General features: G+C 40.0%; 1 protein-coding gene across 2 annotated transcripts; it reads right to left on the bottom strand.

Moving 5' to 3' along the window:
• Positions 1–1,224: 1,224 nt before the first annotated feature.
• LOC149318511 (palmitoyltransferase ZDHHC6) lies at positions 1,225–25,145 on the bottom strand. 2 transcript variants are annotated; one of them, XM_089509905.1, is made up of 12 exons: positions 25,127–25,145; positions 21,433–21,487; positions 16,837–17,319; positions 15,855–15,946; positions 15,435–15,594; positions 14,441–14,602; positions 11,256–11,309; positions 8,477–8,644; positions 8,306–8,347; positions 5,672–5,817; positions 5,529–5,572; positions 1,225–1,833 (listed from the first exon to the last, which is right to left on the bottom strand). In XM_089509905.1, the coding sequence occupies exons 3-12, from the start codon at positions 17,101–17,103 to the stop codon at positions 1,730–1,732; spliced, it is 1,239 nt and encodes a 412-aa protein (XP_089366031.1). In that variant the 5' UTR covers positions 17,104–17,319; positions 21,433–21,487; positions 25,127–25,145; the 3' UTR covers positions 1,225–1,729. The 2 variants fall into 2 exon arrangements, with proteins under 2 accessions (XP_089366031.1, XP_089366030.1); XM_089509904.1 differs by lacking the exon at positions 25,127–25,145 and adding an exon at positions 24,673–24,738.
• Positions 25,146–25,637: the final 492 nt, after the last annotated feature.

A 25,637-nucleotide genomic window follows, 5' to 3' on the forward strand; every position in this document is an offset into this window, starting at 1 on the left:
TTGTGGTCAGCCTAAGGCTACATGTTGTGGAGTAAGATGGTAGAAACTTTTGCATAGTCACAAACCAGCAAAAAATAGTATTGATTTATATTTATATTTGTTTTCTCCCCCTCATTTTTGTGAGGGAGGAAGGCTGACTTAATCCTTTGAGGTATCACATCATTGACATCCCTCCGGTTCAGTTACTAATCTATAAAAGTAGGGCTTAGTTTGGTCTACACTGCCAAACTTTCTGAAGAATATTTGGTGAAGGACTTTTGAAATCTACCAGGTCTCAAAGCAAGGCTTGCCTACTTTCAGTCTGCTATTGTGGCCTGGATCTACAAAGAAACGGGGAGGGGGGGGGCGCGTGCAGCTTGTTTTTACTGAGGCAAATTGATGTACCCATTTCTTAATGCCTAGCATCTATTCCACCCATGAAACACCTACATAACAATGCCCCCAAATGACAGATTTCATTACTTGTAGCCCAAGATCCAATGAGTGCACTGACAAGAGTATAAGTCTTCATCAGCGTACTCATGCTGCCATTTGGAGCAGAGCTGCTTCAACTACCTGAAATGGCCAATAGCAGGGGTTTTTCCCCTTTGTGTGCCTGGGACTGGCAACCGTATTTGTGCCCATTGAGTACAATTGTTCCTCTTTCTTTCCTGGAAATTTGCTGTAGACTACAAGTCAACTGCTCACAGCCAATGGCTCCACTAACCATTGCTCTGAGTAGCATTGATTTGGAGTTTAGGGGCTGTTCCCTCTTCTTGATTCCATGTTAGGTGTGCAGCTCTAGCCAATGCTAATCTACAGTATGTGTGTGAGGAAGACCCACATACATTCCTGCTATCCTTATGCATCAGAGGAAGAAGGGATAGTCTCTGCACACACACCCCTCGCATGAGGCTGCCACCTTTTACCCCAGCATTGCTGCAGTTAGCATATAGCTATGCATAGCTCTGTAGCTGATTGGTAACAAAGGGGATCGAGGAGAATCTGCAAGCTCCTTGGCTTGCACATTTGGGGTCAGAGACACTGAGCAAGAAAGTACAGAGTATCTCCTCCTGCGACATCCGTACAATAATATATTGTGATGATAGAAGGCTAAGCCAACATAATATTACAATTTTCCCCTTTACCATATGACTTTACAGTGAGAGCTCTTCCACAAAATTGCAGTATATTCGTCTCTAAATATACACTGGAGACTTATACATAATACATCTTGGTATTTTATTTCTGATTCACAAAAAAAGTTGCCACATGATTGCAAAAGAATTCCAGGTATCAAATCTTCTACTTACATCTTCATTCATTCATTTCTCTCATACATTTTCCAGGGTGGGAAATAAAAGGACCAACTGGCAATATAGCAGTAACAAATAAGAAAAGCAGACTACACATACAAACCAGTATCTTTAAATGAACATTGTGGAAAATAAACAAAAAAAATGATTTTATCTTTTTTTAAAAAAGGAAAATGGATCAAATGTGATCTGGACCAGTGAAAGCTTTAATATAAAAAGGCATCCATGGAATGGCTTTCTCCATTACAAAAAATGGCAAAAGGTATTTAAGGTTATGGCACTGGGACACCCATTCCTGTGAACATACCGCAACACAGCCTTTGATCAATAAGCAGGTCTATAGTAATATACAGAACATTTCAAGTAAGAAGACAGTGGTCCGAAAGAAACTTTCCTATTAATTATAAAAAAAAAAGGGAGGGTGGGTGGGAGGGCTATCTTGTTTTCTTTTCTCCATCCAGCGGTTGATCAGTTTCAGAATCATACAGGCATTTCTCTACACACCTCCTTGGAAACCAGCCTCTGATTCTGTTCGCATCTAAGTCACAGATTAAAAAAAAGGACATTAGTCACAAAATACATCAGCATTCTTCACAATCATCATTCTTCACAATCACTAAAGTGAAGGTCACAGACTAAGCCTACTCACTTTCACTTGTAATTACCTAAATAATCACACATATCAAAGGAACTATAACCAAAATACTGCAACACTTGCTAGTTGGTGAAGATATGGTTAACATCCTGCAGAAATCCAGCCTAGTGAGTCCCTCCCCCAATCCTGTCTGCTGCCAGCAAAAAGGAATTATTCATACTTAAGGATTAGTTCAAGATTTAAAACGACGACAAAAACCCAGAGGTATCTCTGTGGGCCAGAAAAACAACAATAACCAGTAGTTCCTTTTGGGCTAGCTACAAGAACAAAAAAGATGAGTATAAGCTTTTGAGGTCCCAAGATCGCTTCACATGAAAAAATGTCACAAAAAAGGTATCCTTCCTCTTCCAACTTGTTTTTATTTCTAACGTACTACCTTATGAAAAAATCTGAAGATCTTGAAAGGTTGTGTACTTTTCAGGTTGTTTGAGAAAGACAAGAACTGAGGATTTTGGAGGAACTGAACTCTCAATTTGAAAATACATTCTGTTCTGTTTTGGAGTAGTATCTTAGCTCCTTATTAATGTTAGATTGGTAAAAGCAGAAACTTTAAACATTTCAAAAATGTCTTTATAGTTAATTATAAGTAAAATTTCTTTATAGACAATAGACTTTAAGAATTTCCAGCAGGATTCACAGCTTGATAGTTGCCTGTGCTGCCCACATTTGGTCTAAGCAGTGTTAGATATCTTGGGAAATCCAGACCATCCATCCATTCATCCCTTTATTTATATCCTGCTTTTCTGCTAGATTAGGACTCAAGGTGGTTTACTAAAAGGCATAAAATACTATAAAAACACATATAGTTAAAACATATGAAATTAAGATTAAAACAGTATTAACAAAGACCAGAACTTAGAAACTATGCTCACTTTGGCACAACTACTGGAATTCCCAGCTTGCATGATAAGTGACTATGCTGGCAAGGGATTCTGGGAGTAATCTAAAGAAGTAACATTTCAATCTTTTGGCCACACCTATTAACATTCTACCTTCTTTCCCATTTGGAACTATTTATTATAAAATTTTAACAGGCATTTAAGGAGCTCATGCAAAATAATGTGCTGTAATGCAAAGTGAGCATTGCTGATGTCCCTGCCAGACATCAACACTCAAATTCATAACAGATTTCTGCTCAATTTATCCTTGTTTCAATGGTTCTGCTGCCAGCTTCACTTGATATTGCTTCTATAATGCAGCTACCTACTGTGTCTTAGCAGTCAGATGCAGCCAGCTGTAAAGTGGAACTACTGATTGGATTTTAGAAATCTTAGTTGATTAACTAGATGAATTTCAATCAATCTCCATCACCATGCTTGTGAATAAAACAATATATCTGAAGAAATATAACTGTGTATTTGTGGCAGGAATTACTTTCTGCATAAGGAAGACTGCTTCTGCTGTGATAGTTTGGGACATCTGTGTTTTCTTAAATATTTCCAACAGAGTAAGTTTTTCCCTCCAAATTCAGCTATTTACTTTATGATAACCATTTAAAAATATCAAAGTATTTGATTAATGCTGTGAGGTTATGCATCTTACTCTGAAATTTCAATGATATTTGTGAATACATCCACTTAGGAATGTTACCTTAACTGATTACTCTAATCAAGTGAATCAACTCAACTTTTCAGCCCCATTAAAGGGCAGTAAACAGACAGGGTGTTGTTAAAACACTGGGAGATGGATCCAGCAAAGCCAAGCACTTCCACTCTTTGAGGCATCAAGGATTAGTAGGTGACACATATGAAGCTGCTCTACAGACAATGCTCAGACTATGGCTGTGGAGACCCAAGCTCATATTTCCCCTGAACCTTGAGGCTGACTTAGAAACACCAGGCCATCCCAAGTCATAATCTCTCAGCTTGACGCACTTCTACTGGATGAAATAAATGTGGAGCAACATAAATGGAACAAATGGATTATTAACTAATGTTAATAGTTATGTTTGGGAATGAAATGGAATAAATAAAACATTAAGAAAGAAATAATGGCATAAAGCTGCCATTATAACTTTCCATGCTGCAGAAATAAAGCAGTTTGACATGATTTTAACTACCATGACCCTATCCTACAATATTTTGGGATTTGTTGTTTGATGAGGCACCAGAGCTCTCTGACAGTCTAGGCTGAAAGCTCACCAATCTACAAATCCCATGATTCCACAGGTTAGAGCTATGACAGTTAATGTGCTGTCAAACGGCTTTATTTCTGCAGTGTGGATATATTCTTGGGCAGAAATCTCTTCCAACTGGCTCCCCAAATCCTTTCACTGACATGGTAGAAATTAAACCAGTAATGATCTGAATGCAAACCACATGCTTTATCATTGGGCTAGAACCCGGGGAATTTGCTGGCCAGCACTGCCATGAGAGCAGAGGGATTGTGTAAACTAGAATCCAAAAAAGTATCTTTGCCAAACTCTTGTCATTTTCCGAATGTGTATACCTTGATCTGTATGATGAATATATACTCCGGAAATAAAATGCCTGGATTACAGTTATGCTTTTACTAGCTCAGAAAAGCCTTCCCCAACGTAGTGTCCATCACTGTGTTGAATTACAGCCAATAGCCATGCTGGTGAGAGGATTTGGGAACTTTTAGTGAAAAAAGGAACTTTACCAACATATGATTTAAGGACCCAGTTCTGTCACACATACATGTTTGAAATCTACTTCCAGCCGGAGCTTTTCTATGGCGTACAGTTAGCTAATCAAACTTACAGGCTTCTCAATGACAAGGGTACAAATGTATGGTCTACAGCAGTCTTTCTTAAACTATCAGATGTAGAGGCATAGCAACCCCCCCTTCAACAGATGGGTACCATATTTGTGCTCTTTAAGTATTTCATTGCTAGCCAATAGGTTGCAACTGTTACCTGTCCAGGGTATTATTTTCAGTAACATTGGTTTACAGCCATACGATGCCACCCTATATATCCTCTGCACTAAAACACTACACTATTCTCTGTTTTTGTAGACTGGTGGTAGTATGAAGATCATTAATTCCTCAATAGTTGAATTAAGACACTTTAAATGACTTTATAAAACATTGGCCTGTTACAGACTGCCAAAATAAAGCTGCTTCGGGTCTCTTTGGAGGTATGCTATTTAAATGATGCATGGGTCCAAAGAGTCCGGAGGTCGCACCAAAGCCACACTCCATTCCTAAGCACTGGAATGCAACTTTGGTGCAGCTTCCGGATTCTTAGGGTGCATGCATCATTTAAACAGCATACCTCCAAAGAGACCCGAAGCAGCTTTATTTTGGCAGTCTGTAACAGGCCATTCTGTTCTTTCACCAAGCTATTAGCCGCTCTGAGAGCCTTTAGGGCTGAAGGGCGGGGTATAAATATCGTAAATAAATAAATAAATAAATAAATAAATAAATTGCTGTTTCTTTCATCATGCTGTACTTTCATTTGTGTCTGTTTTAATAGATTTTGTGTTTGGAAGCACAGAAAGTAACACATGTAAGGTTTTGGACTAGATTATATAACACTCTAACAATGTTATGTAATGTTATATATTGTATTGAAACAATACTATAACTTAGAGGTGTAATTTTAAACAAGTTACCATCAGTTGTCAAATCAGTTATTTTATCTCCATACATCCAGTGTCTGAAAGATAAATTCAATAAATTAGTCATGTCATCCATTTTAGTTTATAATGGAAATGTTTTTCAGTCAGAGTTTGAATTTTAAAAAATAAATACTAACTTCAGTCCTCTGGTAGCTAAAATCTGATCTCCTTTGCGAAGTGTAATTCTAGGTTCTTCAGTGCATGGAGTTGTGAAGAAGGTCCTCAAGCCTTTTGTAAGAGGGCAACAGGCACCACTGTAATCTTCTATTGCTTGGTATTTCACCTGAGGGTTTTGAGACATTAAAGTAAAAACACATTGTGTGATACTACTGGATGATTCACAAACTGCATGCTATAAACTTGGTCTCTATGGCAAAAATAAGAAATATAATGGGTTATCTAAATGTGTAATTCCTGGATCCTGAAAGTGAGGGGATAGTTTACATTGTCTTGAAGGATATAATAATAATAATAGGATTTATTTATATGCCGCCCAATCACTGGGAATCCGGGTGGCTTACAACAGAGGGGATAATAGACGGTTCCCTGTCCTCAGGCTTACAATCTAAAAAGACACGACACAAAAGGAGAAGGGAATGGTGGGGGGGAGGGGATCAGGTCCAGCATTCTTCTCTCCCTCTGAGGCCTGGACCAAGGCAGATGGACTGGAGGGAGCGCTTTTCTTCTTCTTCAGGCTAGCCCTGATGGAGCTGGGCCAGCCTATTCTCTCCCTCACAGGCCAAAAGATGACAGTTAAGGAGGGAAGAGCCTCTTTCTTCAGGCTAGCCCTGATGGAGCTGGGCCAGCCTATTCTCTCCCTCATAGGCTGAAAGATGACAGTTAAGGAGGAAGGAGCCTCTTCTTTCAGGCTAGCCCTGATGGAGCTGGGCCTGCCTGGTCAACTCCCTCATAGGCTGGAGGATGACAGTTATGGTTGTGAAAGACAACTTGGTTGGACACAAAGGTTTTTAACAATTGGTGCCCAGTTGCAAGTATCCTAGTTTTGAGGAAAGTGTTCAAGATGCTGGTGGCAGCCCAACTCCCAAGTTCTTATAGACGAAATGGAATATTTAGACCCATTTCAATATGGCTTCTTGGCCAGGGCTTGGCAATGAGTCAGCTTTGATTGGGCTGATGATGAGCTTTGTCTGTACAAAGTATGAACACAAGGGACTAGAATTCTGTTTATTTTCTTTGAGGTTTCCTCAAAGAGTTTCCTTATATATCTAATGATGGTCATCCCTATTTCTGCATTGGATTTGAAAAAGTGAGGCTATGGAAGCACGGAACCATTGTCTGGACTCATTAATGGGCTATGTTCAGACATTGTATCTGTCTAAACTCCCTTGCAAGGCATTTATCTGGTATCGCAGATATGACCCACTGTAGGCCAGGTTATAATCTATACTATAATTGTGTTATGCTACACTAACACTTTATTCTAAGATAGATAATCAGGCACTGGCCTTACTATTTAGGGCTAATGAGAACTTTAGTCCAAAACATTTGCAGAACTCAGTGTGTCTATAAGGCAAATGAGAACTTTAGTCCAAAACATCTGCAGAACCCCAGTGGTCTATGGCTGCTTTATAATATAAGACAGGGGAGGGTATGATCCAAGGCTCCCCTGAATGCCCTAGGATCATATCATGCACCCATGATCACAATTTTAGGTGGTGACAAACACTAAATCTATCCCAGTCACTATTCAAGGGATATAATCTGGATCTTTCCTTACTCTTTGAGGTGAACCATCCAATTTCTTAAATAAAGTTTTCCTTTGGACCCAGGTTGTTTTTTGTTTGTTTGTTTTTCAGCTGAATATTTTGGGAGGGCAAAAATATTTAGGAGACATACCTGGGGTCTATAGGGGCACAGTGGGAGCCAAGAGCTGCATTAGAATCACTAATGACCAAATACAGCTCATGGGTTGCAGAATTCCAATCTTTGGTATAGGATGTAATATAGGATGCTTTGTTCCTCAACATGTGTTGGTCTACAGCTCCATTCAGATACACAAAGGCTTGGCCTATGGTGAGGCACTGTGCTATTAGCAGCCCAACACATCTCTACATTCCAAGGTTCCCATCTCTACTACAGCCGCCCCTCCTTTTTTTGTGGGGGATCCATTCCGGACCCCCTCATGAAAACAGAGTTTTGCTTATATTCAAGCGCCATTGGCTTAAATACAGGCGTGGGCATGAGCCCCATTCATTCCTCTTCTGTTTGCCCCTCATGCATAAGCGAGGGATGTGAGTCTGAAGACCGTGAGAATGGAGGGAGGACCGTATATGTGACTACCACAGGTTGAGCATGAACATCTTCCATTAAAAACACAGCAAAGTACAATGGGCCATCAGTATTTCCTGGGGGTGGGCTCTAGGCCATCCCATGAATACCACTATCTGTGGATGCTAACATCCCATAATATACAATGGTGTAATAAATGGTGTCCCTTATAATCAAATGGCAAAATCAAAGGTTTGCTTTTTGGAATTTTTTTTTTAATGTATATTTTCAATCTGTGAATAGTTATATCTATGGGTGAGAATCTGTAGATATGGAAGACTGACTTTAACGTCAAAAGACCAAAATCTTAAACTAAACACATTGGGCCAAATTTAACTGCCAGCCCCAACTAAACTAGATTGACTGACTGAATATGAAATATGTTATGTCAACACTAATATAAGCTGTACGGATTCAATGAATAACCACTGGATTGAGGCCTATATTTATGCAGATATTATCATCCAAGCAGATGTACTTACACTTCTTACTCGCTTATCAGCTTTTTGTTTCAGTTGCTCTATCTGCAAGAGATTACACACAGGAGGATTAAAATGCAGTTCCCTGGGGTCCAGCTTCTCAGCTTTGAACAGCTTTTACAATTAATTTCATTGTGCATATGTCGGGAAATGGGGAAGGAAGGAATTGCCTACCGTCAAACTATATTGATGGCAACCTTCCTTCACAGGCCACTCTAAGCCATCTCCTTCTGGAATTCCAGACCATGTGAATACTTGCTTGAAATTATTCCATTTGCTTCCCAGGTCATAAGGAAAAATAAAGGTTTCTTTTGTTTTGTAATAGTTGATGCGATCTTTGGCCTGCAAAGGGGTGAATACAAGTATGGTTTGCAAGAATAAAAGGTTCAGACTAGTAATATGCAAATCTCCTGAACAATGTGAGATATATGACTGTAATTTATTACAGAACTGACAGGATAGTGTGAAGGGTGGTCTGGGAGCCATTATAATCCCTAGTGACATGAGCCAAGAGGAGAAATCAACTTGTAAGGAAGAAATCCTAAAATGTGCATGTCAGTATGGGGATGATGGTGTAGGAGGAGCTATTGTCTAGTTTGTTTATCTATTTGAAGTATTTTCAGTCACTTTTTATGACTACAGCTTCACAAAACTATATAAGGATAAGAAGCAAAGGCAAGAAACAAGGTATAACAATCACATATTATAAAGCATAGAGACTGTTCTGAATAATGTTATCAAATTGTAATCTCATTTAAAGGCAGTACATTTAGGCCTTCAAGTCAAGAAGAAAATCCTCAAGCCCTGACTGAATGCCTTGGGGAGAGTTGGATAAGAAATAAAATTTACTACTATTACAACAACAACAACTACTACTATACTACTCAGAAGGGGAGACAGAGCCAATAGGAAGAGAGTTCTGCGCCGCCATCAACTAGCCCTCTCTCCTTCAAATTAATGTAGCCATTCTCAACAGAAGGAACTTGAGAATAGTTTTTTAAGGTAACATCTGTCCCATAGAGGGAAGAGGTAGAAAACAGAACAAAACCTCTGAGCAACACAGTACTTTGTGGGTGCTGAAGAGGGAACAAACAGAAGGAGAGAAAAACAGGAAACAGTATACCTTGCTTTTATGATTACAGGCAATGGAACAGAGTTGTTTTGGCCAAGATAATGTTTTAACACATAATACACTCACAGTTCTGAAAACTACATGTATTTCTGCAGACTGGCATTTCAGATAAAAACCAGAGCATTAATAAAAAAACTGCCTTCAAGTTGGCCTTCACTTACGGTGACCCTATAAATGAAACATCTCCAAGAAACCCTATCCTTAATAGCTCTGTTCAGGTCTTGCAGACCAAGGGCCATGGTCTCCTTGATTGAGACTATCCACTTGCAATGCAGTCTTCAGTCCAAAACACAATGCAGAAATAACCCAGTGTGAAACTGCTTTAACTGCCCTGGTTCAATGTTAGGGAATTCTGGGTACTGTAGTTTTGTGATATGTTTTGCCTTCTCTGTTAGAGAGCTCTGGTGCCACAAAAAACTATAGTTCCCAGGATTTCCCAGGACTGAGCCAGGGCAGTTAAAGCAGTCTCAAACTGGGTTATTTCTGCACTGTGTTCTGGACCTTTTTCTTTTCCTTCTGCCTTCTATTTTCCCTAGCTTTCTTTTCTTTTCTAGTGAGGCATGCCTTCTCATGATGACTGAAGTATGACAGCCTAAGTTTAGTCATTTCTGGCTTCCAGGGAGAAAGGATAATATTATTATAGTATCATGCAAGAACATAATATTATCCTACCATACAATAAGATAATGTAATAGGAAACACAGTTCTATTTGGTGATCTGATTTTTTAAATTAAATTAATCAGGCCTTCTTCAGTGAAATTTTCATATTCTCTAAAAGTAGAATAAAATGTGATCTTCTTTAAAATCCAAAATGGTTCCCATAACTGCTGTGTTCTTGTTTATATTAAAGTAGCTGCTATATACTGCAAATCTTAAAAGTTTGAACCTTCTCAGCAATTACTGTCCTCCCTTTCTTTAACATGGATACCTTTTTCAAGCATTGTATTATACTGACCTCTAGTGATGGAATAGCAGTAGATACTGTACCAAAACTTGATTTTCCAGCATTTGAGAGCTGCTTTCCATATATTATTTGAAACCACACTAAATATGGGGAGTATCTTATTCACTTTAATAGTGGGCATAGTTCTGTTTCCAAGTTTATTCGGATGCGTAAAGGTTTCCTTCCACTGAGTGGAATAGGGAATCCTAGGATAATAAGAGCTATTGAAATGTGTGTAGGAGCCACCATATCTATTGCAAGAAATCTGGGTAAAGGTGACCGTACCAAGGCCCAAGAATTCTTCTATAGGCCTTTATTTCCTTGTCAAAACATTTGATGCAAAAAGAGTTCACTGTATGTCTAAGGAGGGAAGCTGAGTATAGGTCAGGAATCTGGAATGGACAAGAAAAAGCCATCCAGAAGTGGAGAGGAACCCTTAGCCACAGCAATGTAGTTGTGCACATTGGCAATTAATAATTTTACATCTATGTGGTAAGTTGCAATTTGGCCACTCTTATTTAGAAACAAAATCCTGAAAAGGACCCATATTCAAGGATACCAAACACTGTCCTATCTGTTCTAGACAGATCTTGTAGCACCTAACTGAAATGAAGAAGTTGGCAGCATAAGCTTTCGTAGATTTCAGTTTACTTCCTATGAAAGCTCATGCTGGCAACTTAAGTTAGTCTCAAAACAGAGCCAAAATGGAATCATATAAGAGTGTAGTGCAGATACACCGTTAGTTATATCAATACCACATGGAATGACACGAGTTATATTGGAGCTCAGTTTGCTTGTTGAGAGAAGAAACATACATGGTACATCAGTTTCCCTAAGTAATAATATATTTTACAAATTCCATTTAAATAAAAATTACCTTTTCTTCAATCCATGATTCTATTGAAGTTTTATTCCTTAAAATGACTTTCATCTAAAAAGAGACAGATTAATTTATGTGTGGAAGTACATTGATTAAACAAACAAATAAACAATAACAGAAGCTGTACTGAGACAACTATATGGCAATATTTTGTTTTTCTACACCAGCATGGTGTAGTAGTTTAAGTGCTGGACTATGACTCTGGAAACCAGGGTTCAAATTCCCGCTTGGCCACTGAAACCCACTGGGTGACCTTGGGCAAGTCACATTCTTTCAGTCTCAGAGGAAGGCAAATCTTGCCAAGAAAGCCCCATGATAGGTTATTTTGAGCTCCACCACAGAGGAAAAGCAACATGATTATAAACAGAGAAATAAAACTAATGATAATACTAGAGACACTAACATTGTCCTATTTCCACAATATGCTATCATTTGTGGGACAGTGAACCTCAATAACTAATTGCAAGGTGAGGTGGCAGCATGTTGTGGCTTTTGGGAGGCACTCCCTCTTTCCATAGCCTCTCCACCTTAAAAATGATTTCAGGGCTAGCCCAAGACAGTTGATGCCTGGGGCAGAAGAACAGATGTCCCCACCCCTCCTCACCACAAGTCATGCCACAGAACAGATTTCATTAAAATATGTGTGTTTTCTTTAAAGGATCAGTGGGCAGTAGAATGTACACTACTATGCTATTTTCCTCTTGTTCCCATAAAACCAAAGACATGAGCCCACAAAATCTAAAGAAGTGAAGCATGGGCTAACATATACATCCATCAGAAGCTGCAATATATATTCTGCAAGTTTATGCACAATCCATCACATTTCTCCTGCTCTATTTATTCAGCCCTCTTCCATAGACTAATCTTCTCCATGTGGTTTACTCAAGACATGTCAGTGATTTCAGTGTGATCTGCTCTCTTGACTATAATGTTCTCTATTTCAACATACTCCCGACTGTTACAAGCAAAGAGTAAGAATAACAAGAATGTTATACAAACAACTGAGCCCTCCTGCTGGGCAGTTAGTGATTATGTGGTCAGGACTCAAAAGTATTAGACCAAGTAGTTCAGTCTGGGTAACTCACAAAGCACAAAAATCCCAGGACCAATTGAATCCTTGATGGTGTTCACTTGGCCCCATTTTACAGGGGGGAAAGTCAGCACCACCCAAATAGCACCATGAAAAAGTTTTAATTAAAACCACTGTAAATGTCCAGCTACATATTTAATAACATTAAAACAACAGAGTAATTAAAAGGTTGGAAATTTACTGGTTGGATTATAACTCACAAAATCCTATAGGGCACCAGACTCTTTGTGTGTGCATGTGCACACCTTTAAGTTACCTGTTGACTTATAGCAACCCTATGAATTTCATGAAATACTCAGATGTGGTTTTTGCCAGTTGCTTCCTCTGAAATACAGCCTACAGCACCTGGTATTCACTGGCAGTCTCCCATCTAAGCACTAACCATGTCTGGCCCTGCTTAGCTTCTAAACTCAGACAGGATTGTAATCCTCTGTATCAGAGCAGGCAAGGTGTGCTCTTCCAGACTGTTGGGTTGCAACTGCCAGCATTCTTCTTTACTGGATTTGCTGGCTTGGTCAGAAAGGAGCTGTGGTCTGAAAACCTCTGGCGGGCCAAATGTTTCTCATCCCTACTACATATGTGTTTAGAAACCCCATCAAATTCAATGGAACATACTTCTGAGCTTGAGGGCAGACAATCTGTGGACCTCTGGTTGTTGAGATTTTAACTCCTAGCATGTTTCACCACTGGCTACGCTAGCTAGGTTGATAGGACTTGCAATCTAATAATTCCAGTGCTTTATAGGTGTGCAGTCTAATTTGAGTATATCTTTTTCTCAAATTTTATATAAGTGCGCTGCAGAATACTGCAGTTTATTTTAAAATAAGTTTTAAGCAAGTGATGAACTTGAGCAATTCTCCCTTGTGATTCATTTTTGTACATTTTCCATTTTGCAAATCACCCTTTTGATCCTTTTGTTACTCCTCATCCCAAAAACACACGTCCAATTTCTTCCTTCCATGATATCAACCACCTGTTTCCACTTCTCTCCCCCCCTCACACACAGACACACAGACAATTAATATATACATATACAGTCCTTCTCTCACTTCTTGCTACTGCTTGCCACAATGCTCACTGTTAGATCTTCAACAAGATATGGGTGTGCTGGAGTCTGCTACATGTATTGCTACTGCAAGAGACAGTGAAGCAGCAAATATCAGAATACCTGGGGAAATTTGCCTTTTCAGAATGCAAGAACACTAGGAACAGAATACAGTATTCCCTTTTAATTTAATGTCTAGTGGAATGGAGATCAGACATTACCCCACCCTGTTACTATCCCACATGAGTTTCACATCCTTTTCTCAACAAGATAATGCCACTCTTCTAGGCTGGTTCCTGGGATATGCAGTAACAAGAGCTTCAGCAGTGTGCTGGTTTAAATGAGCATGGTTTCCTCTGCATCTGAGTCCATAAAGAGAACTGCCTAATGACAGCAAAACCAGTCACTCCAAAGTAATGTCAGACTGAATCACAGGTAGGCATGTCAGTACAAACACCTATGGAGCAACTTCTCTCACAGTCCCAGTGAGCACTGCAAGAAGCCTCCCTGATCTTTCCTCCCTCCTCTAGTTCATTTTCATCATGCCTTACTATCAAGGCACACCCTCTTCTGCTTGGCAGAGCTCTTTATTATCAAAGCATATGTTAAAGATATGGGAAACCCCACTATCTAAAACCTGGTTCAGCCAGTTAAATTACAATTCAAATTGCTTGCAGGGGGATGCCAGAATAAGGGATAATATACAGTGGAACCTTATTATACGCGGGGATCCGTTCTGGATCCCTCCGCGTATAAAAAAATCCGCCAATGCTCGAGCCCCATTGTTTCCAATGGGGCTTGTGCGCGGCGACGCGGCGGGCGCAACGGGTGCGCGCGCCCATTCAACTGAATGGGACGCGCCGCCCCTTCCACCCTGCGCGCCGGCAGCTTTGAGCGCCTATGCTCAAAGCCGCCTATAAAAAGACCGCGTATGCAGAGGCGCCACTGTATAATGAGAGAGAAGGAATGACTCTCTTTCTTCTGAACACCATAGTTTGTTGACCCCCAGATCTCACCAACTGTTATTTCCTTATGAAACAGACTCACCTGGATAATGAACAACATGCCTACTGCTATAGTTGTCCCCAGTGCCAATCCCAAGGCAAATAAAGAGGCAGCAAATGCTGACAATCCAAAAGGAATTATTGGGTGAGGGTCTCTTCTGGCTGCACTCATGTCAATCTTTACAGAACTCCAGCCAAACGATACCTGCAGAAGAGAATCAAGAAGATGCAGACATCTGAGGGAAACAGTTGACTACAGTAAAACAAGTCAAATTACTTGATTTTTTTTTTAAAAAAATCTTTTGGCAGGGGTGCAAAATTCATCACATTTAGGTGGCTGCATAAAGAATGGTGGGCAATTGTACCCTGCACAACTGTTGTGGCACTTCCAAGAATATTGGCCTGCTAAAATTTGGCAGCAAATTACACAGTTGGATTTTGGCAACAAATTTAACCATTAATTTTTCTGAGCGTTTGCTAGTCCAAATTTTAGTGTAACATTTACAAACAACTTGAAGTGGTGGGGAGGGATGGTAGTGGAACCCTTCTAGGAAGGGTATATGAAACAGATTCTCAACTTTGCTAATTCTTTGTAGGCCAGAAGGAAGTCTGGGTCAGATGCAAATAAGAAATGAAGAGACTGTGGCCTATGAAGCAAAGGTCAGATGTGGCCCAAGAGATACCAGATGTCCCAAAGACAGAACAGAGCAAACCACCATTGTGTGAAAATGAAGGGCTAAAGAGGAGGCTGTCCAGTGGATCCTTGTTATCCACTGAGGCTTAGTTCTAGAACCCCTGATGGAACCCAAAATCTGTTGATGCTCAAGTCCCATTACGTATAATGGCACAGTAAAATGGTGTGCCTTGTAGAAAATGGCAGAATCAAGGTTTGTTTTTTGATTTTTAAAAATATTTTCAAACCATGGATGGTTGCATCCATGGATGTAGAATTTGTGAATATGGAGGACCGACTGTACTTCCAGAAGTGAATTCATTCAATTGTGCTGATAAGAACAGTCACAAGAGTATTTTCTTACCCTGTTGTAAAGCTGAGTGTACATGGTCATGACAAAAATGAAAGCAGCATGGATACATCCAAGTGGAGCTAGCAGAAGAAAGAGAGTGAAGGAGGCATGGTTCTGAAACCCACAGCAGTTATTGATCCAAGGACAGTGATGGTCCATCTTCATCACACACCTGAGAAACAATCCAAGTTTAATACTCCTGTTCAAGAAACATAGCACCTGTCAAATCCTGACTACTCTCATTCAGAAAGCTGGGTACCACAACCTCATTTTCAGAACAAGTCTGGGTATTTAGAACCAGGTTTAACAATATGAATAAATAGTACATGTGGGCATCTCTTTTAAGTTCCATAAAGTATCAAAATGCATTTCAAAGGTTACTTGACTAAGTGGCTGCTGACTATACAGTTGACCAATATGTATTTGCAGTACCTGTTACATTTTCGGCAGTGGTGTGACCGTGGAGCCTTGTAAGACTGGCATATTTTACAGTATTGAAGATACATGCAGTCCTGAGAGTTTTCCTCAAAAAATAAAGAGAAGGCAGATAATAATAAGGACTATGTTGATGACGACGCAAAGGGATCTTGTAGCACCTTTGGGATAAACTGAGAGAAAGAAGTTGGTAGCACAAGCTTTCGTAGACTTAGGTGTACTTCATCAGGTGCATGGACTGCAGTACCTTTCTTTGCATACTGATCCAGTCTAACACAGCTATGTCTGACTAATACATTAATAATAATAGTGCTATCATTATTATTATTTATTTGTTACCTGCCTCTCTCTATGGATCGAGGAAGGGAACAACAACAAACAACACAACATGTAACATCAGTTAAAAGAGCATATATATTAAAATCCATCAATAAATATTTAAAAACAACAATTTAAAATAATCTGGATAGGACTGCTGGAAGAGACTGGTCATTTCTCTCCGTCCAGTCTCAATAACATACTTTTAAGTAAATATCACATTAAAGCAGACTGTGTGGTCAGATTTTAAATGATGTTTGAATCAATTTTGTTTAAAAAGAAAATTACATTGAATTTGCCTGCTAAGAGTGATAGAAATTGAAATATGACTGACAGCTAATGCATGTTTGGTGCAGTGCAGTGACAGAGTCACATCTTGTAATCTGGGGACAATTTTTTTCTCATCATAGGCCACCAGGTGACCAATGACCTTAGCTTTATGTGTAGGGTGCTGATTTTGTATTCAGGAAACATGACCATATGGATGTATTTCCTCATACAAGGTGAGAAAATTCAGTTCCTATCTTACTTGATTCTACAAATGACAAACCTGGAGCCATAGAGCCTGCTCTTGGCCAGCAGGTTTGGGGCTGATTGCCAAAAATAGTAGGTGACGCCAAAATATCAAGGAAAAAAAATCCAATATGATTATTTTGCTTACTGGTTTCCATCCAATGGGAACATAACCAGGGCCCACAAACATGGCATTGAAGTAATTGTAAAGAATCATAACAGTCCAATTGATGAGCATGATGAAATTGATACTCCCTCCTGTTGTGTCCAAAGGCCAGTACCACAGAACAGCATCGATCATAGCCATGGCAGAACATATTGCTATTACACTGAGGGCTATGATGGGTCCCCAGTGACACAGTCTTCTCAGTTCGTGGAGATTTTCAAACCTGATAACAGAACAAAGCACTCCCATTCTGCAACCCCCAAGTACACTTTCTTATTTTAGGTGGTTCCTTTCAGGTACAAGTTTCCATTTGTCGTAAGTTTTCATTTCTGCAAAAGAGGCTGCATGTCCAAACTGGAAGAGCAAAGTAGCTGAGGTTAAGTCATTTCTTCTGGCTGGGAGACTCATTAGGCATCAAAGCTGTTCAGGTAAGTCTTTGAAGGCAAAGCTGCCACTACACACCGTCTAAACAAATATAGGAAGAAAAGTATTCAGTAGTAATATAATCATTACTGTCAGGAACTCTTTTGATAAAAGGAACATTTAAAACTGATTAGCAGTAGCATCGATGCATCTCACATGGGCTTGGCCCAGACTCAACAGTCTTGGGTTGATAAATCATTGTTTCCCCCTTCCCATTCTCATATGTCCCTAGGTTTGGCACTTATAGGGATGCCATATCCTGCCTGTAGGTGGGGCAATCCCACTTTTGGCAGTGCCGGCCCGGTCCCGGTCCGGTTTTGCGCCAAAACTGGGACTGCCCCGCCCGTGGCCACCTCCGCCCGTGCGCACGCGCCTTCTTTGTGGCCGCGGGGTCCTCCAAGGCCTTGCTGAGGCCTGGGAGGGCTCTCTGCGGTCTGAGCTCCGGCCACGGAGACGCTCCCTCCCGGGCCCCGGCGAGGCCTTGGAGGCGGCTCCACGGTCGGAGCTCCGGCCGCGGGGTCCTCCAAGGCCTTGCTGAGGCCTGGGAGGGCTCTCCACTGTCCGAGCTCCGGCCGCGGAGATGCTCCCTCCTGGGCCCTGGCGAGGCCTACATATCAAAATGTAGGACTTAAAAAAAATCCTACATTTTGATATGTTGTCCTACATTTGTCCCGGTTTGGAGGTCTTCGCTTATGGCAACCCTAGGCACTTATATCCTGGTTCACTGTAGGACTGTTTCACCTAATGTCTGAAACAGGATGTCATTCTTTAAATATTCTTACAAATCAGGAAGCTAGATAAGTTTAGCATGCTGAACAAAACAACACTGCCATCCTGTCCATTCTGGTTGAAACAGAAATAATAATTGCTTCAGTTTAGGGAAATGACACAGATGTCTTTTATTAAAAAGATCTCAAAATGTGCCCTTTTAAATGTCACATGTTTCTGAAACCTTGCTGAGTCCCTTCTGTTTGAAAATTAAGTCTCTTTCACAGTCTGGAAGGAAAGCAGTCTTCTGTTTGGACAACTTCCAAACTGTCAACAAAACTGGCTTCTCCTCTAGTTTAGGTATGCCTGGATCATAGAACCATATACAAGGATGCAGGAGAATTACCTGCCTTCGGAAAATAAGTAACTAGAACACTGATTTTAGCAGAAAAAGAGAGACAGTAGCCCCTGCTTAAAGTAGTGATTCTTAGGAAAACTTATTTCAAAATTAATAAAAAGGAAAAAAAACCCCAAACATTTCTTTAAATGATCCCCTCCCTCTGTGGTCTAACAAACATGATAAACTAATATATGAAGCGGCCTGTGCTCAGACCTATGTTTCTGAGTCCTCGACCAACTTCTTCCCCAAGATTATAAGACCTGTTAAGCAGGGAAATCATTTGGATTGGATATTGAAGGTAGGAATAGTGCCCTCATACTCATTAATGAGGATTTAAGAGTCCATTCCTCTGCTTGAGAGAACACTCCCTATTTTTTCTTTCAACTGCCAAGTCTTTATGGTTAAGACTGCCTTGATTACGTAAAGGGATCTTGTAGCACCTTTGACACTAACAGAGAGAAAGCAGGAAGCTGGTAGCACAAGTTTTTGTGGACATAAATCTACTTCCTCCGATGTATATAGTATATTAATTCACTGGGTCTACTAAGATCAACTTGGACTGCAGGGATCTGCAGGTGTCTTTCCCATCACTTACAGCCTGATCTACTTTAACTGGAGATGACAGGGATTGAATGAGGGAACTTTTTGAATGATAAGTGTTTGATTTACTACTCAGCTATAGGCCATCCCTGTTCCAAATTAAGCCATCTGGGGGATACAATTTAATATATTTCTGTTTTTAAAGAGGTGTATGTCTTAGCTAGGAGACCTTTAGAAAATGTTTGCTTAGCATAACTATCATGGGTCTTGAAAAATTGATTTACTGTATATACTCATGTATAAGTCTAGAAATTTTAGTCTAAAAATTCACCCCAAATAACAGTCGACTTATCCAAAGGTCAATACAAGTGCTGTACTTTAACTCTTATTTTTAAAAAGAAACCATCTCTTGGTGAAAGGTGAGAGTGCAATCTGTCTTGGAAGCACTGACCCCCTTCTGTTCTCTCATCCATCAAGCCTTTAGTGTGAGCATGAACAGTTTTGCCAACTGGAATTTTATAAGTCCTTCGTCACTGTTTTCCTTTGCTTTATCCTTTAGATCCTTTGTTACATGCCCCTAAATATTACCCTCGACTTATCCATGGGTCATATCAAAATCCATAATTTTGGCCCTAAAACTTGCCCTTGACTTATACATGAGGTCGACTTATAGGCGCGTTACAGACTGCCGAGAAGCGGCGGTCTGCCGCCACCGGCGGTTGCAGCGTCCGGGAACCGCAGCAGCCAAACTGCCCCGGGCCCCGGAAGAGACGCCGCGAGGCGCTAGTCGCACACTCGCAGCATCACTTCCGGGGCGCGACGTGCGGACGCAGAGCGTCCGTTACGTCAAGATAAATAAATAAATTTGTTACGGACTCAGTCCGTGCTAGGGTTAGGGGCATCTAGAAGAGACGCCCCTTTCTAACCCTAGCACGGACTGAGTCCGTCCTAGGGTGCCCGTTTATAACATGCCTCTGTTGAGTATATATCAGTGTACCCTTTTCCAGTGGTATATTAGTGTGCCATTGTGCTTAGTAGAAAGCAGGATGGGCTACTTCTATGGCCCTATTAGCCTTAAGAGGTTGCATTATTTGCCTCCAAATGACAAAACAAAACAGGAATGGCTAAAAGGGTTTTAATTTTTTAATGTTTTTTTTTAAATGGGTACTTGTTAATATTAAACAGTACAGAGGGGAACTGTGATACATTAAAAGTAGTGTACATACTCGACTATAAGTCAGCCTCATGTATAAGTCGAGGGGAAATTTAGGGGCCAAAATTAAGGATTTTGCTATGACATGTGGATAAGTCGAAGGTAAAACTTAGGGGCAAGAAGCAAAGGATCTAAACGATGAAGCAATGCAAAACAATGTCAAAGAATGTAACAAAATTGCAGCAGACATAACTCTTTGTGCTTACTCTTAAGGCTGGATGGATGAGAAAGTAGAGAGAGTCAGTGCTTCCAGGACAGATTATATACTCTTGGCTTTCCACCAGGGGATGGTTTCTTCTTTTAAATAAGAGTTAAGATACAGTACTTACATTGATCTGTAGTAGATAAGTCGACTCAGGTTTTTTTGGGCCAATTTTTGGACCTAAATTTCCAGACTTACACATGAGTATATGCAGTATGTATTGCTAGTTTTGGAGGCTTCCAAGAGAGGCAATTCACATTTTAGCTCTAAAAGGGCGCTGGGAGGGGAATGCATATAGTCTTGAGACTGCATTTTGACCATCCCTGTTGTGAACCAACAACCATGGAATTTGTCTGAAAATTTAACATAAAAAGACAAATTTCTTATTTTCCCCTAAGTCTCAAGTTCTAAAAAGGCTGGCTTGGAACAGCGAGTTTTGTCACTTTCTTTGCAATTGGCAATACAACTACAGCGGATTCTCCACATATACGAATTCATTATCCATGGATTCAACTACCCATGGCTTGAAAATATTTTTAAAAACATAAATTCCAAAAAGCAAATATTAATTTTACTATTTTATATAAGGGACATCATTTTACTATGACACTGTATTTAATGGGACCTGAGCACACACAGATTTTGGTATTCACGGTAGGTCCTGAACCAAACCCCACTGTACTAAGATATTTAGTTTTGATATAATTTTACCAAAGAACCCAAGAAGAATAAGGGAAACATTTGGCAGTTCTGGCCACACCCTACTTGCATGTATGAAACTGTTTAATGAAGAAACAACCAACTGTTAAACTTATGGGAAAGGATTTTTATGTGAAGACTACAGGCATTCAACTTTCAACAAATAAAAAAAGGGCACAATCTAAATTCGTACATGACATAGCATGTGAAATCTATGGGACAACCTGGACAGTCAGAAAAGACAAGACCTGGGCAAAGTTACTTTGGGGACTGTATCTCCCAGAATCCCCAAGACAGCATAGTCAGCATAGGGATTCTGGTGATTATCGTCCTAAAATAACCTTTCCAAAATCTGGCAGGAATGTAAGATGGTAATGAGATTGGCAAAGTTACCTTGATGTGTTGTTTGGCAAATATCTCACTGGCCTTGAGGACTCATCAAATGCATCTGAAGGCAAACAGAAAAAGGAAACACTAGTGTTACAAATGGAAATGACTGAGCTGGGACTGTCTAGGAAAACTCTTTAGTAAGATGGCATATAAGTAACAATAATGATGATTGTTTTTTGACTTTGTAAGTTGCTTTGTATCCCAATTTTGGGAGGAAAGTGGGATAATAATGATAATAATAATTGGGTTTTTTTTAAATCTTGTAAGCTGCTTTGTATTCCAATTTTGAAGGAAAGCAGGATATAAATAATAATAATAATAATAATAGTAGTGATGATGATCGTTTTTTAATTTGTAAACTGCTTTACACCCCAATTTCAGCAGTTGTAGAACATGTTATAAACCATTCTGGGCATAAAATGCTGTTTTAACACACTGAAATTCTGGACCATGCCAACAACTATCAGGTCAGAATGCACAGGGAAGCCACTGAAATCCATAAACACCTGGACAATTTTAACAGGAAAGGAGAAAACCTTAAACAAAGTTTGGCTACCAGTCTTGGAAAACACCAAAATCAAAACCCAGCAAACGTAAATAAAAACCACCAAGGGTCAGAGGGGTTTCCCAGCAGACAATTAAAGAGACACCCTGAGACCTTGCCATTCAACAACAGATCAACACAGAGATTAACACGTAAATCACTTCCTCTCAACCAAGGGTCACACAGTATATATACACCCCACTCACTTCCATGTCAGCATTCTCTGAGGATGCCAGCCACAGATCCTGCCAAAACGTCAGGATACACTCTTCCAGAACACAGCCACGTAGGCCGAAAAACTCACAGAAAACTATCATGACAACTGTTTTTAAATTTGTAAGCAGCTTTATATCTCATTTAGGGGGGGGGGAAGTGGCATATAAATAATAATAATAATAATAATAATAATGCTCTTTTAATTTGTAACCTATTTTATATCTTATTATTATTATGCTTTATTTATATAGCACTGTAGATTTACACAGCACTGTACATACAAACAATAAAATAAAGTAAACCCGCCCATGGCATACAATCTGAGAAATAATAGCATAATACATATAAAATACATAGCAATACAGGAAATGGTTCAATAAAACAGGCAACAAAAAGAACATCAAATAGCAAGCGACAATTATGCAATGCCTGGGAAGGCTTCTCTGAACAGGATGGTCTTCAACTCCGTTTTGAAGCTGGTTAAAGAAGTGATGGCTCTTGCTTGTGGGGGAAGAAGGTTCCAGGAATGAGGGGCAGCAAGTGAAAAGGGGCGAATCCGGGATGGGGCAGAGGAAATCCTGGGCTGAGACAGCAGACCTTGACTACCAGAACGGAAGGCCCTAGTGGGAAGGTGAGGAGAAAGAAGGTCTGATAAGTAAGGAGGGGCCAGTCCATGGAGGGCTTTAAACGTGGACAGCAGGAGCTTATACTGAATGCGGAAAGGGAGGGGGAGCCAGTGAAGGGATGCCAACACAGGAGAGATGTGGTCAGAGCAGTGGGTGGAAGTGATAATGCGTGCGGCTGAATGCTGAACAGAAATTAAAGGACTGAGGTGAGAAAGAGGAAGCCCAGCCAGGAGGACGTTACAGTAATCAAGTCGTGAGACCACTAGGGCATGGACCAGGATCTTGGCAGTAGAGGCGGAGAGATATGGTCGGATTTTGGCAATGTTGTACAAAAAGAACCTACAAGCCTTGGCTGTGGCCTGGATCTGAGGGATACACGACAGAGAAGAATCAAAGATAAAACCAAGACTGCAGGCTTGCTGGACTGGTTGAATAGAAATGTCATCAACAGAAACAGAAAATATATAAGCTATTTTAGATCTTAATTTTTTGGGGAGGGTGGGATATTAGGAACCCTGGTGACGCCGTGGTTAAATGCCTGAACTGCAGCCACTCACTCACAAACCATAAGGTTGTGAGTTCAATACCAGCCAAGGGCTCAGGGTCGACTCAGCCGAGCATCCTTCCAAGATCATTAAAATCAGTACCCATCTTGTTGGGGGCAACGAGCTTATACTTTGTAAACTGCTTAGGGAGTGCTTAGTGTGTATGAAGTGGTATATAAATGAAGCTGCTGCTATCACTATATTAGTAGTAGTAGTAGTAGTAGTAGTAATAGTTTTTGAATTTGTAAATCATTTTGTATCCCAATTTTTTGTTGGGAGGGAGTGGGATATAAATAAATGTAATAACAATAGTGATAAGGATAATAATGATGATGTTAATAATAGGTTATGGTGATAAGGATAATAATAATAACAATTATGATGATAATAATAATAATTGATGGTGCTAAGGATAATACTAATAATAATTTATGATATGATGATGATGACAATAATGATAATAATGGTAATAAATGTTTTGTATGTTTGCCATATTTTGGTGCTGGCCATGTGCCGTAATAAATTCATTCATTCATAATGGTAATAAAGATAATAATTGATAATGATAATAGGTTATGATAATGAAAATAAAAATGGTAATAATTATTATGATGATAAATGATTATTGATAATGATAATAATTGATGATCATGATAAAATAATTGATGATGATAATGAAAGTAATAATGATAATGACGATAGTAAATGATGATTGATAATAATAATAAATAATAAATGATCATGATAATAATGATGATGATGATAATGAAAGTAATAATGATAATGATGCTAATGCTAATTGATGATTGATAATAATAATAACAGATGATCATGATAATTAGGTTACTTGCTAATTAGCTTACTTGCTGTTCACCACTATGATCTTTGGAACAGCAGTATATAAATAAAACAAATCATTAATTATTATAATGATGATGATGATACTAATAACAATAATTTATGATGATAACAATAATAATAATGATAGTAATAATATATTGTACAGATAATAATAACAATATAAGGATGAAAATAATAATTCATGATAATAATAATAATAATAACAATAGATTATGTGGTAATGGTAATAACAATGATAATGATGATGATAGCACTAATTGCTTATGGTGATCATGGTAATAATGATGATGATGGTGATGGTGCCTTCCCACCTTCCAGGCATAGGGCTAGTGGCTGAGGCAGGGGATCTCCTCCTCCTCTTGTGCCCCCAGTCAGGGCTTCCCTTCCAAAGAGCCAGGAGGGCTGGGCAATGGGCATCCCTCCCTCCCTCCCTCCCTCCCGCGGCCCTTACCAGCTCAAGGGGCTCTTCCTTCCTCCCTCCGCTCTCTCTGTCTTCCCGCTCGCCCTCCTTCCTTCCCTGGGGCACCTTGGTTGGGACCGGACGCGTTCCCCTCCCCTTCCGCCCTGCCTTCACTCGCGCCCTGCCTCAACAGCCTGGCAGATTGCACCAGGAAATGCCTCCCCCTCTATCAACCCATCTTGAGACCGCTTCAGCTGCTATGGCATTCTGGGAAATGTAGCATTTGTGAGGCATTTATCGCCTTCTCTGTCAGAGAGAGAGAGAGAGAGCGCTGGTGCCACAATAAACTACACTTCCCAGGATCCCACAGCACTGAGCCAGGGCAGCTTTTGCAGTGGAATAGAACAGAACAGAAGTGTTTATTGATTAGCCCTCCTCGGGCCATTTCGGAATAACACAATAAAACACGCCATAAAACCCTCTGCGGTGTGTTTTGGATCTTTACTCCAAAAGGGTAGAAGGTCGGAATAATGGAGGACGCGTCCTGGGAAAGTGGACGGTTTGTTCAACTGGCTTTTGAGGATTTGATAATCCATAGATTTGATTAATATGTTCTCTCTAGGAATGTCTAGGTCCTCCAGCACAACTCTATGGTCAACTTTAACCAAACATCACACTGTCGGACCTAGAGATTCCTAGAGAGAACGTTTCACTAGGCATTTGTAGCTCCTCCAGAACAACTCTATGGTCAATGTCTGTTGGACATTGACCATAGAGTTTCACTGGAGGACCTAGAGATTCCTAGAGAGAACGTTTCACTAGGCATTTGTAGCTCCTCCAGAACAACTCTATGGTCAATGTCTGTTGGACATTGACCATAGAGTTTCACTGGAGGACCTAGAGATTCCTAGAGAGGTGTCCTCTCAGGTAAAAACAGTGTCTTTGTTATCTGGGTTTTTCCATATTCACGGGGGTCTTGTGGCCCCAACCCCAGTGAATGTGGAGGGACGGCTGTA

Source organism: Sceloporus occidentalis, unplaced genomic scaffold (assembly GCF_023333645.1).
Source record: "Sceloporus occidentalis isolate IW3139 unplaced genomic scaffold, rSceOcc1.0.p SCAF_2, whole genome shotgun sequence".
Lineage (NCBI taxonomy): Eukaryota > Metazoa > Chordata > Lepidosauria > Squamata > Phrynosomatidae > Sceloporus > Sceloporus occidentalis.

Coding starts and splice junctions, on each gene's coding strand:
- LOC149318511 (XM_089509905.1), bottom strand. CDS start 17,103: ATGGGAGTGCTTTGTTCTGTTATCAGGTTTGAAAATCTCCACGAACTG. Junction 8,348..8,476: donor GCCATCAATATAGTTTGACG/GTAGGCAATTCC, acceptor AATCTCTTGCAG/ATAGAGCAACTGAAACAAAA. Junction 5,818..8,305: donor CTGATAAGCGAGTAAGAAGT/GTAAGTACATCT, acceptor CAAAACCCTCAG/GTGAAATACCAAGCAATAGA.